The 13,511-nt window shown below is 35.2% G+C and overlaps 1 protein-coding gene across 1 annotated transcript; it reads left to right on the forward strand.

Annotated features, from left to right (window-relative positions):
* The first annotated feature begins 244 nt into the window (after positions 1 to 244).
* LOC132559135 (cyclin-C-like) lies at positions 245 to 12,396 on the forward strand. The gene is made up of 11 exons (XM_060223742.1): positions 245 to 388; positions 3,785 to 3,891; positions 4,417 to 4,501; positions 5,465 to 5,534; positions 5,948 to 5,999; positions 6,497 to 6,588; positions 8,286 to 8,377; positions 9,474 to 9,541; positions 9,775 to 9,854; positions 10,891 to 11,009; positions 11,879 to 12,396. The coding sequence occupies exons 1-11, from the start codon at positions 357 to 359 to the stop codon at positions 11,940 to 11,942; spliced, it is 861 nt and encodes a 286-aa protein (XP_060079725.1). The 5' UTR covers positions 245 to 356; the 3' UTR covers positions 11,943 to 12,396.
* Positions 12,397 to 13,511: the final 1,115 nt, after the last annotated feature.

Genomic DNA, 13,511 nt, shown 5'->3' on the forward strand with positions numbered 1-13,511 from the left:
GTGAAATGCAGCTGTCGTATATCTATTTTCAAACAAAAAAATGTGGCAATCTACATGAAATAAGATCTGACAGTATGACATATAGATATATAACGAACGCAGGACGTGTGATTTAAAGGTCTTTCTGCAGTGGTCTCCCCCTCACACGTGGAAACTGTTTACAAATCTATTTTAAGATTAACTTGGCGGAAAATGTCTGCGCATGTGTGCAATAAGAATTTCCCTTCACTTCCGGCAATCCTCATGATAAGAACAGCCAATTTGCCGGGTAAACAAAGAAGGATCAGGAACTAAACAGGGGACAGATGGTGTTTTAAAATATACCAAGGTGTAGTTAGTACCTTCCAGGATTGAAAATGGCTGGAAGTTTCTGGCATAGTTCCCATTAGTGAGTATTCTTTTGAATAAAACACTAGCAATGTAACCTTATATTGGGTACCAATTTCTTTAATTTCCACTAACATTACTTGCATATTAACAGATTTTAAGTGATATTTTATCAACGTTTTGAGTTGTGTCCCCGAGACTTGTCCCATTGACTTAATGTATTATGTCTCATATGCCGTTTATGAAACAGTAATTTTATATTTTATTTCTAAACCCAAATCGTAACTAACAGACTCGCCTGTCACTACACTGCTTTAGTGAATGAGTGTATTGACAGACGAGGCTAGCACCTGTGGATAACAGTGGGCACATAGCCCACGGAAATCAGACACCTATTTCTTCTAGTTTAATAGTATTGTAACAGGAGCGGAAAAATTCGAACCCGGGACCTTCCGAACTCTAGACAGATGCTCTACCTCTTGAGCTACCTAGTCGCAGATGATCGACCTCGTCCCGTTCCAGTACACTCCTTATTTTCAGTCTTTGCTCCCAAAGACATCACATCTAACAACCCAGGTTCGGGTATCCCCATGTTAAGCATTCACCTACTGCTTGAAACAAGGTTTAGTTTCAGCAACAAATGTAACAGGAGCGGAAAGATGCACTGCCATTATGTGGCACCCATTTGAATTATTTTAATACGTTATGTATTTTTACTGTACATTGCGCCATATTTACGTCGGGAGTATCCCATGTTGTGGTGTGTGTTACATTGCATGCATGGTGTACTCGTTGTGTAACTTCTATGTGGGGTGTATCCCATATTGTGCTTTGTATTGTGAAAGTTATGTCCTATTATGTATACTGTATGTGTAGGTCGTGAATGTCCGGAGAGTGAGCTTTTGTGACGTATGTAAGTAAAACAGGTTTGACAGGTGACGGACAGTACTGGACATGCGTGCAGGGTCTTTTTCTATTCTTTTTTCTTTTTCGATTACCGCCAAATTGACCATAAAGGCTTTGATTACCGGCAGGGAAAGACATTCCCTCCATATCTATATACTCAGTATTTTTTATTTATGGCTGGAATGTCCTAGGCACCACATGCCAAGGATTAAGTATAGAATTAAGCATCTCAATAAATGAATGGGCATCAGACGGTCTGCTGTTGTTTATACCAACTATGTTATATTGGCGCCCATGTAGGGACCCAGGATTAGTACTTAGCCATGCCCAACCAGCATGGCTCTGACCCCTGGAAACTCGAGGACGAGTTATTTCCTGGAGGGGGAGTATGTAACCCTGGTAAAATACTAGCCGCAACATACCACTCGGCTAGAGAGAACTTCTCTTTAGCTCAATTGGTTGAGCGTCAGACTAGTAAGCCAGGGGTCCCGGGTTCTATTCCTAGCGGAGGCACTGAGATGGCAAAATGACCTCTGTTACAATACCAGGTTCTAACCCGAGACTTTCCAAACTCTAGACTGATGCTCTACCTACTGAGCTAACTGGTCACGGACAATCGACCCTGTATAGTTCCGCTTCAGTATATTAACTGTATTCTACATATAGAATGTCTGTTTTGTGTTTAGTCTTAATACATCAAGTGATAGGCTTATAAATCCATGTGCATGTATCATCAATACAACCATCCAGTCATGTATTGACAGACGAGGTTAGTACCTGTTAACATGTAAAATATTAAGGTTAAAGCTATCGATGAAGTGCATGAATTCATGAATTATGGTGATGACTTCTCAATATACACAGGTATCTATAATAGAAGGGATAAGAAACAGGGCCCAGTGATTGATAATTATCTGATGTAAGCTGCTCACTGAGCCATGAAGTTAGAACTCTGGCCTATTCACAGTTGTACCCATGGGAGGCTCCCGATTTGCCCCACATTTTTTAAGACAAAGAAAGATATTGTGTGATAAAGATAATGGGAAACCAATTTTAGTCAAGTTTCATACTAATCATATATCTCGCTGAGTTCATTTACCTGTGTTTTTGTCTGTGTTATCTGTTACCTGAGAGACTGTACTATAGATGAATTTAAATCAAATTTTTAAATCATTTCTTAAATCATGGAATTGATATGATAATTATACAATCCTGAAATACATACAATAACATTACATTTCATGATACACAATACTTGTAATTCTACATTTGTTGAAGTGAAATACAAAGAATAATGTGACATTTCTGTAACACATGATTTTATATTATTCTCTTCATAGTCATTACACACATTGATACAAAAGTGAGTGGTCTCAAAGGATGAAAAATCTTTAGTCCGACCACTGTGGGAAATAAGTATTGCTGGCACCCACAACTTTGATGGCTGTATTTTTTTCAATGACCTGAAGGAAAATAAAAAAAACTTGAAGTGAGATATCATTTTCAATGTTTAGATTTTTCTTTTATCCTACTTTTTAAAGATTAAAGTAAGTGTAAAGAAATTTGGATTGCACATGTATTTCATGCCTAGGCAAGAGAATATTGTTTTATTGTTATGTTACAGTCAGCAGTGGCTGTTGGTAATATTGTTTTATCATACTGTTACAGTCAGCAGTGGCTGTTGGTAATATTGTTTCATCATACTGTTACAGTCAGCAGTGGCTGTTGGTAATATTGTTTCATCATACTGTTACAGTCAGCAGTGGCTGTTGGTAATATTGTTTTATCATACGGTTACAGTCAGCAGTGGCTGTTGGTAATATTGTTTTATCATACTGTTACAGTCAGCACTGGCTGTTGGTAATATTGTTTTATCATACTGTTACAGTCAGCAGTGGCTGTTGGTAATATTGTTTCATCATACTGTTACAGTCAGCAGTGGCTGTTGGTAATATTGTTTCATCATACTGTTACAGTCAGCAGTGGCTGTTGGTAATATTGTTTTATCATACGGTTACAGTCAGCAGTGGCTGTTGGTAATATTGTTTTATCATACTGTTACAGTCAGCACTGGCTGTTGGTAATATTGTTTTATCATACTGTTACAGTCAGCACTGGCTGTTGGTAATATTGTTTTATCATACTGTTACAGTCAGCAGTGGCTGTTGGTAATATTGTTTGATCATACGGTTACAGTCAGCAGTGGCTGTTGGTAATATTGTTTTATCATACGGTTACAGTCAGCAGTGGCTGTTGGTAATATTGTTTTATCATACTGTTACAGTCAGCAGTGGCTGTTGGTAATATTGTTTTATCATACGGTTACAGTCAGCAGTGGCTGTTGGTAATATTGTTTTATCATACTGTTACAGTCAGCAGTGGCTGTTGGTAATATTGTTTTTATCATACTGTTACAGTCAGCAGTGGCTGTTGGTAATATTGTTTTTATCATACTGTTACAGTCAGCAGTGGCTGTTGGTAATATTGTTTTTATCATACTGTTACAGTCAGCAGTGGCTGTTGGTAATATTGTTTTATTGTTATGTTACAGTCAGCAGTGGCTGTTGGACAAACAGGATCTTCTCCGTGAGCGACAACAGGATCTCAAAGTTCTTAGCGAAGAAGAATACCAAAAGATTCTCATATTTTTTGCAAACTGTATGTAAACATTGATAGTAATGGTTTCAGATAAAATTCTCCAGCATCAATCAAATTTCTATTATGCATTAAGTTACTCTTAGTACACTGTTTACTGAGCGATGGACCAATCTGTATCAACACAGCTGGTCCACCTTACTGTCAAAGCCAGTATTACTAAATAGAGTGTAACCAAAGTCTCTAGTTATACCTACAGGATACCAAGCTACACTATAACCAAGCTGCATAGTGAGGCTAATATTTTTGCAGTTGTCATGATTTGGGTAGTTCACAAGAATTTAATTTGGCACATGTATGTTCATATACACAAGCATAAAACATACGTTTTCTGAGACTTTCTTTGTAAACTTGGTGTGTACATTTGTACTCTCTTTCAAAGACTGCAGTTATAGCAAAATATTGCCATGATACAGTATACTGTTTCATTCATGATATATATGTAATGTATTTCAATTTGTTTTTTTCTTTAAGTAGATTTATCATTTTTCAATTGCACAAATTTAAACATTAATATTTTTATTTTAGTTATTCAGTCTCTTGGAGAACAGCTCAAGCTTCGTCAACAAGTCATTGCCACAGCAACAGTTTACTTCAAACGGTTTTACTCCAGGTCTGTTGAACAATGATGTTTTCTCCTTATAAACTAAACAGGTTTGAGAAAGGAAATTATTTTGGTGTTTAAATTTGTATTTATTCATTGGTATCCATTGTTTGAAAAAGGAGATTGGAAAATAGCATTAAGTAGACATAATTTTGAAATTTATGCCTGGGATATATTTAATCTTTCAGTTTAGAAATGATATTCTGCTGCTTACCAAAATATGTTCATAATGGTTGTTTCTCTACCCTAAAAATTCTGATAGCATTAGTGGTAAAATGGACAATAGTTGAGAAAAACAAAACCAAATTTCAGATAACAACAAGTCTTTCTGTTTTTCATGACATATTAGGGGACAAATTTATAACTGTGAGTGGACTAAGTTACAACTGTTAGTTTAAGAATAATTATAAGACAGTATGGCCATTGGGCTATTTTGAGAATGCCGAGGAGATTTCCAAATATTGGTGTTTTTAAATTTGAAGGGAAATGTTCAGATTTATTGTTGATATAGCAAAAGTGATTATGGAATGAAATGTACTCAAAAGAAAAGAAAAAGTCAAAAATGTGCAGAATTAATGCAGATCTTACAATAATTGATGCCTTGTTGGATCACTCGTGTATTTCCTCCAGATAATTACACGAGCAAAATCTGTTTCCCAATGAGGTTATTCCATCAGATATAATGATACATTAAATGTCATGACCCTTCCAAAAATGAGGTTATTCCATCAGATATAATGATACATTAAATGTAATGACCCTTCCAAAAATGAGGTTATTCCATCGGATATAATGATACATTAAATGTCATGACCCTTCCAAAAATGAGGTTATTCCATCAGATATAATGATACATTAAATGTCATGACCCTTCCAAAAATGACAAATGTGAAAGCGTTAGTGTGAATGGTTTTTTACGAAAATTGTATTGCATTTATTCATTTCATTAAAACGTCAGTTTTTTATTTTCAGGAATTCTCTAAAATGTATTGATCCATGGCTTATGGCTCCCACCTGTATATTTCTTGCCTCAAAAGTAGAAGTAAGTAGAATGAGGCCAATGTATAGATCATTGTCTAATGGCCGCCATCAGTAAGTTTTTTTTTTTTTTTTTGCCACCATTAGTAAGTTACTGTGTGTAATAGAATCCTCTGTTTCACAGATGTATTCAGTTAAATAAAAAAAGTAAATGCTACTAATGGGCATTGTTCTTTACGAGACACCTCAACAGATCCGAAACTCACTTCCACCTACACACACATTCACAGGGTTCTATGGCTACCATTGTCGCTAGAATACTTTAAGATTTTTGTTGGAAATTTTTTTTTGTGCAAAAATTTCTATGTAAAAGGATACAAATACGTCCTGAATTATGGGGAATTTAACAAAAAATCAGGGGTATTTTTTTATTATTATGAGACTATCTGTTACTAAAAATACTTTTTTCTTCTACAGGAGTTTGGTGTTATCTCGAATAGCAGGCTCATCACTACGTGTCAGACAGTGGGTAAGTACCATGTATTTGATGGATGACATCATCTGATAATGTTATATCTTGGACACAATAACATGACACCTCACATTATACTGACCACATAACACTGACCACATAACACTGACCACATTATACTGACCACATAACACTGACCACATTATACTGACCACATAACACTGACCACATAACACTGACCACATAACACTGACCACATTATACTGACCACATAACACTGACCACATAACACTGACCACATTATACTGACCACATAACACTGACCACATAACACTGACCACATTGTACTGACCACATAACACTGACCACATTACACTGACCACATAACACTGACCACATTACACTGACCACATTACACTGACGACATTACACTGACCACATAACACTGACCACATAACACTAAATCCTCGTTTCATTGTACTCCTCATTTTACATATCTAGTTGCAAGATTAATATGAATATTTCATTAATCTGACAAAGATGATTACTTTCAGTGAAGAACAAATTTTCCCATGCGTACCCCCAGGAGTACCCATACAGAATTAACAGTGTATTGGAATGTGAGTTCTTCCTCCTGGAAATGATGGTAAATATCACTAGTGTCTGCAGACTCACTACTGTCTTCATCACAGTCGTTGTTTTCTTTAAACTTTGAACATAATGCACAACAAATTTTCGTGATCTTGTCAGTTTTACTTACCCTCGCAGAGTTATCTTAGTACCCTCATAGAGTTTTATTATTACCCTCACAGAGTTATCTTAGTACCCTCATAGAGTTTTCTTAGTACCCTCATAGAGTTTTATTATTACCCTCACAGAGTTATCTTAGTACCCTCATAGAGTTTTCTTAGTACCCTCATAGAGTTTTATTATTACCCTCACAGAGTTATCTTAGTACCCTCATAGAGTTTTCTTAGTACCCTCAAAGAGTTTTCTTAGTACCCTCATAGAGTTTTCTCAGTACCCTCATAGAATTTTCTTAGTACCCTCATAGAGTTATCTTAGTAACCTCACAGAGTTATCTTAGTACCCTCAAAGAGTTTTCTTAGTACCCTCATAGAGTTTTCTTAGTACCCTCATAGAATTTTCTTAGTACCCTTATAGAATTTTCTTAGTACCCTCATAGAGTTTTCTTAGTACCCTTATAGAATTTTCTTAGTACCCTCATAGAATTTTCTTAGTACTCATAGAATTTTCTTAGTATCCTCATAGAATTTTCTTACTACACTCATAGTTTTCTCAGTACCCTCCTAGAATTTTTTTAGTACCCTCATAGAGTTTTCTTTGTACCATCATAGAGTTTTCTTTGTACCATCATAGAGTTTTCTTAGTACCCTCATAGAGTTTTCTTTGTACCATCATAGAGTTTTCTTAGTATCCTCATAGAGTTTTCTTACTACCCTCATAGTTTTCTCAGTACCCTCAAAGACTTTTCTTAGTACCCTCATAGAGTTTTCTCAGTACCCTCATAGAATTTTCTTAGTACCTCATAGAATTTTCTTAGTATCCTCATAGAATTTTCTTAGTACCCTCATAGAGTTTTCTGAGTACCCTCAAAGAGTTATCTTAGTACCCTCATATAGTTTTGCTTAGTATTCTCATAGAATTTTCTTAGTACCCTTATAGAATTTTCTTAGTACCCTCATAGAATTTTCTTAGTACCCTCATAGAATTTTCTTAGTACCCTCATAGAATTTTCTTAGTACCCTCATAGAGTTTTCTGAGTACCCTCAAAGAATTTTCTTAGTACCCTCATAGAGTTTTCTGAGTACCCTCAAAGAATTTTCTTAGTACCCTCAAAGACTTTTCTTAGTACCCTCATAGAATTTTCTGAGTACCCTCAAAGACTTTTCTTAGTACCCTCATAGAGTTTTCTTAGTACCCTCATAGAATTTTCTTAGTACCCTCATAGAGTTTTATTATTACCCTCACAGAGTTATCTAAGTACCCTCATAGAGTTATCTTTGTACCCTCATAGAATTTTCTTTGTACCCTCATATAGAGTTTCTTTGTACACTCAGAGAATTTTCTTAGTACCCTCATAGAATTTTCTTAGTACTCTCATAGAGTTTATTATTTTTGCTGGACTGTGGTGGAAAAACCATTGCTAAATACTTTGGTAAATACTTTTCAGTTTTCAATTTACCAACTCTAACAGAACCATTTCAGACTTAAATTAGGAAGATAACTACAACTGGTACAGATCTTGAGAAATTGTAATCCACTCTTCTTTTGTACAGGTTTCAAAGAAATGTTTTATCAATTATTTTTTTTACGTTGAAGGACTGCTGTTTAGTGTTATATCATCCCTACCGACCTCTGACAGAATATTTCTCCGACATTGGTCATGAAGATACATTATACCCACTGGCTTGGTAAGTTATTTAGTTATAATGTAAATATCTTATACCCACTGACTTGATAAGTTATTTAGTTATAATGTAAATACCCACTGACTTGATAAGTTATTTAGTTATAATGTAAATACCCACTGACTTGATAAGTTATTTAGTTATAATGTAAATACCCACTGACTTGATAAGTTATTTAGTTATAATGTAAATACCCACTGACTTGATAAGTTATTTAGTTATAATGTAAATACCCACTGACTTGATAAGTTATTTAGTTATAATGTAAATACCCACTGACTTGATAAGTTATTTAGTTATAATGTAAATACCCACTGACTTGATAAGTTATTTAGTTATAATATTAATACCCACTGACTTGATAAGTTATTTAGTTATATCTAAATACCTGATAACCATGTTAATTTGAAGTTTTTTACCCCATGGAAATTCTAAAACTTGTGTGGCACAGTGCTTTCACCAACAAAAATCTAGTGAGCAGGTATGATTGCGATGGATTCATTGATGATATCTGGATCTCACCCTAATAAACAATTAGTCAAAGACTCCTTGATCCAAACACCAATAAAGGAAGGGTGATACTTCTATGTAGATTTGTAGTAATAAAGTCCAGTTATCTTGTACCAGTGTAGTTTGATAAGTGTATACATACAGGGGTATGTATAAAGGGAGACAACTCTACCCATGGTAGGACTTTCTTTTATACTTAATAACAGATAGAGATCAGACGGGAAGACCATATTTAGCTAGATATTAGATCTGATTGAACAAACAAGTGTTACATAAGGCAAAAACACGTAGGTGAGCACTGCCACTCCCACCACCTAATTCACATGGCCCTATCTATACTGACTAGTATTTATATAGACTGCTGACCATGTGTAAACCAACATCTGATCGCCTTCCTTATCACAACCTAGGAACAGTGTACTTACACATTTCTTACTATACATTCGTATTTCAAACTAATTTTCTTTATAAAATTTTATATTAAAATTATAAAATTTATAAAATTACTTTTGTGTATTATTCCTATTTACATGTTAAATATGATCTAATGAAATTAGATAATAATTATAACTATAACAATCCTTTACAGGCGAATTGTAAATGACAGCTTGAGAACTGACGTATGCCTGAATTACGCCCCATACCTTGTTGCTCTTGGTAAGTACCACCCAATTGTGACTTTATAGTTATGTCATATTATGTTGCTCATTAACAACATAAGTGGATCATCAACATCCTCATATAAAATTGTGAATGCTAAACTGATTTACTGCAGTTTTAGACTGGTGTTTATAAATCTTTCACTAATATGTCAGTGTATTACAATAATTATTAGATGAGATATATCTAGAGGCTTACATTTATAACAAACATTATGGTTGGTTTTACAGCATGTTTGCATATCGCCTGCGTGATACAGAAAGTGGACCTCAAACAATGGCTCGCTGAATGTAATGTTGATATGGACAAGGTAGGCATAAACTGATGAAGCATTAACTGTTCAAAAGTTAGACACAAAAAGGATGATTTATGAAACACAAACTGATAATGTGTTAGACACAAACTGATGATGTGTTAGACAAACTGATGATGTGTCAGACACAAACTGATGATGTGTTAGACACAAACTGAAGATGTGTCAGACACAAACTGATGATGTGTTAGACACAAACTGATGATGTATTAAACACAAACTGATGATGTGTTAGACAGACTGATGATGTGTTAGACACAAACTGAAGATGTGTTAGACACAAACTGATGATGTGTTAGACAAACTGATGATGTGTTAAATACAAACTGATGATGTGTAAGACAGACTGGTGATGTGTTAGACAGAAACTGATGATTTGTTAGACACAAATTGATGATGTATTAAACACAAACTGATGATGTGTAAGACAGACTGATGATGTATTAAACACAAACTGATGATGTGTTAGACAGACTGATGATGTGTTAGACACAGACTGATGATGTGTTAGACACAGACTGATGATGTGTTAGACAGACTGATGATGTGTTAGGCAGACTGATGATGTGTTAGGCAGACTGATGATGTGTTAAACACAAGCTGATGATGTGTTAGACAGACTGATGATGTGTTAGACAAACTGATGATGTGTTAGACAGACTGATGATGTGTTAGACAGACTGATCATGTGTTAGACACAAACTGATTATGTGTTGGACACAAACTGATCATATGTTATAATCAAACATTGATGATATGCAAGACACAATCTCTTAATATGTTAAACACAATCTCTTAATATGTTAAACACAATCTCTTAATATGTTAAACACAATCTCTTAATATGTTAAACACAATCTCTTAATATGTTAAACACAATCTCTTAATATGTTTGACACAAGCTGATGCTGAAAGCAAGGATTTTTTTTTACTGTTGTGAAAATATTGTGATTGGTTGCGAATATTATCATTAGCTGACAAGTATATGTATTTTATTTCAGTTTATTAAATATAGGTTCTTGATTTTCTTCAGATCTTGGAAATTTCAAGGCAGATTCTTGCTTTATATGATTTATGGAAAAATTACGATGAGAAAAAGGATATTGCTGGAATACTAGAGAAGATGCCTAAACCGAAGACGAGTCCTACAACGTAAGTTTTTTTACTGAGAAGATGTACTGTTATCTTGTAAATAGGTAATTTTGTCTTTTCTAAGCTATGATATCATGAAAACAGAATTAATTATTACTAGAGAAATTGTTTTCAAAGTTGACAGCTTTTGGTACATGCATAATGTATTAAGCTCTATTTGGATGAAAATTTAATCTTTCCTGGTATTATGTGGTTCCTTTTATTCATCACTATGTCCTTGACATCACCACTCTAAATTTCAGCCAAAACAAATCTGTAAGAAGGTTTATTTAGCTCGCCTGGCCCGTGGTGCCAGAGGCGTAAGGCCCAAATATAGGATATCGTCCAAATTTGGTCTGAAGCATGCATAGAAAAATCAGTTTTGTGTAAATGGTGGGTCTTGGCCCCTGGGGCCAGAGAGGTCAGGCTCAGTAGGGAAAATCTGTGAATTTCTTTAAAATCTATCTACTTTTTCATGAATTGCAGGATATTGTCTACTGTGCACTGTCAACAATTCATTTTGATCTTTAATTTGAAACAGTTGTGATCCCCACTGAATAACAATAGCATTGCTGAGCATCAGGAGATGAATATGATCATAACTGATAATTTGTCCTGGGACCTGGTTCCACTCTATTAAAGATTATATCTTTGAAGATTTGATTATCATCCCATAACCTAATAGCATTGCTGGACATCAAGAGATCAACAACTGATCTCTGTCCCCACCCCTAGGGAATTTGAAGCTGTATCTGGTGGTTGGCTTGTTTTCCTTCTAAAGAATGTAAAGTTTTGCAATATTGACTAAAATATCCATTTGAATGATACAGGCCCTCTTGGTCTCTTGTTGTGTACAGCAGGACATAATTATTGAATTCAATCTTTTACAGGACACCAACAACAGCTGGACCAGATGGTGCCCAACAGTTACAACAACAGACTCAGCATCAGTGACAGTCTCTGTGATTGGTTCTTTTTTAGACCAATCAAAATGTGCGTAGGATTCTTAGTCAGACTGTGTCATCAGCGTGTAGAAACTAGCTACCTTATGTATTTGTAGAAGACAAAAACATATCTTCTGTCTTTCCAACGTTTTCTGGCATGATCATAGTTAACATGTCAAGCAAAAAGTGTGTTAAAGTTGAATTATGAATTGAAATATTCATGATGAACATTTAACAAATATTGTAAGAGGTAGAGTCCATGGACACATGACTGAGATCAAGGATTTTATGTTGATTCCAAAAATGTGGGTCCATTGGAGTTAACTCCCTTTGGAATAATTAGCATACGTGTTCATTCACATAAAGTTGTCAACATTCCAGAGAAAATGGTGCTCAGTAATGATAATGTAGGTAACAAAGAAAGTTTTCTCAAGGGAGAAATTCACAATAAATCATCTTAAAATATCAAAGCTTTGTATTTACATATTAACACTTGACATAATAAGAGACAGAACAGTCAACACGAGACAATTCAAAGCACTAACACACCAGATGTACTAACCAACATTGCATTTCTAGGATTTTTTATCAAAATGATCTGGTATGTTATCTTTACTCCTGGCCACTTGTTCAGGAATGATTAGTTGTAAGGTTACCTTAATCCCAACTGCCAGAGTAGTTACATTAATCCCAGCAGCCAGTGTAAAATTACCTTAATCCCAGCAGCCAATGTAAAGTTACCTTAATCCCAGTAGCCGGAGTAATGTTACCTTAATCCCACCAGCCAGTGTAAAGTTACCTTAATCCCACCAGCCAGTGTAAAGTTACCTTAATCCCAGCAGCCACTGTTAAGGTATAATCCAAGCAGCCACTGTTGAAGGAGATTAAGAGTTCTTGTGGTACCGACTAACATATTGCCTTTAAAGGGTTCTTCATTAATTATGGGTAAATTTCACCACAGTCCATCTGTCAAGACAGGTCAGATTTATATACATGTATTTGTTGATTTAACCTCTCATTCATGCTCTTGTTTAACTTTGAACTTTTGAATCACCATTATAGTTCAGTATACTTGCGCTTTGGCCTATTATCTTTAGGTGTAGATCCAAAGTATGTAGCTCCACACTCCTATCCACGGTGGTTCATGTATCTCAAGAAACGAAAAAATGGGCCAGACTGTGCTGAAGTGGTTGTGTCGTTTTGAAAGACATTCAAGCCTAATTCTGGACGGCATGTAAAGTGCTTTCTGCAAGTTACCTTAAGGTAGCAACCAGTTGCTACAAGTTGACCCACCTCAAAATGACTGGCTGTTCATGGGGCGACAAACCCAGTTAAACAGCAACAAAAGCCACCGGGCCAGTTGACTTTGTCACTAACATAGCATATCACCATGATCTCTGTATATGTACACGCAGGCTAACTTGAAATAGTAGTACACAGTTCATTAATTCATGTAACAATAAAAAATATAGTAATCGTATTGTTATAAAAAAATAGACTAATTTTGGATGCTTTTAAAATAGCGATTTGAAAAATCGCGGCATTATTTACGCAGAAAATTGCCGCTAGAGGGCTCTAA

The sequence above is a fragment of the Ylistrum balloti genome, unplaced genomic scaffold (genome assembly GCF_031769215.1).
Source record: "Ylistrum balloti isolate Yb309-2 unplaced genomic scaffold, AGI_CSIRO_Ybal_v1 Utg370862, whole genome shotgun sequence".
NCBI lineage: Eukaryota > Metazoa > Mollusca > Bivalvia > Pectinida > Pectinidae > Ylistrum > Ylistrum balloti.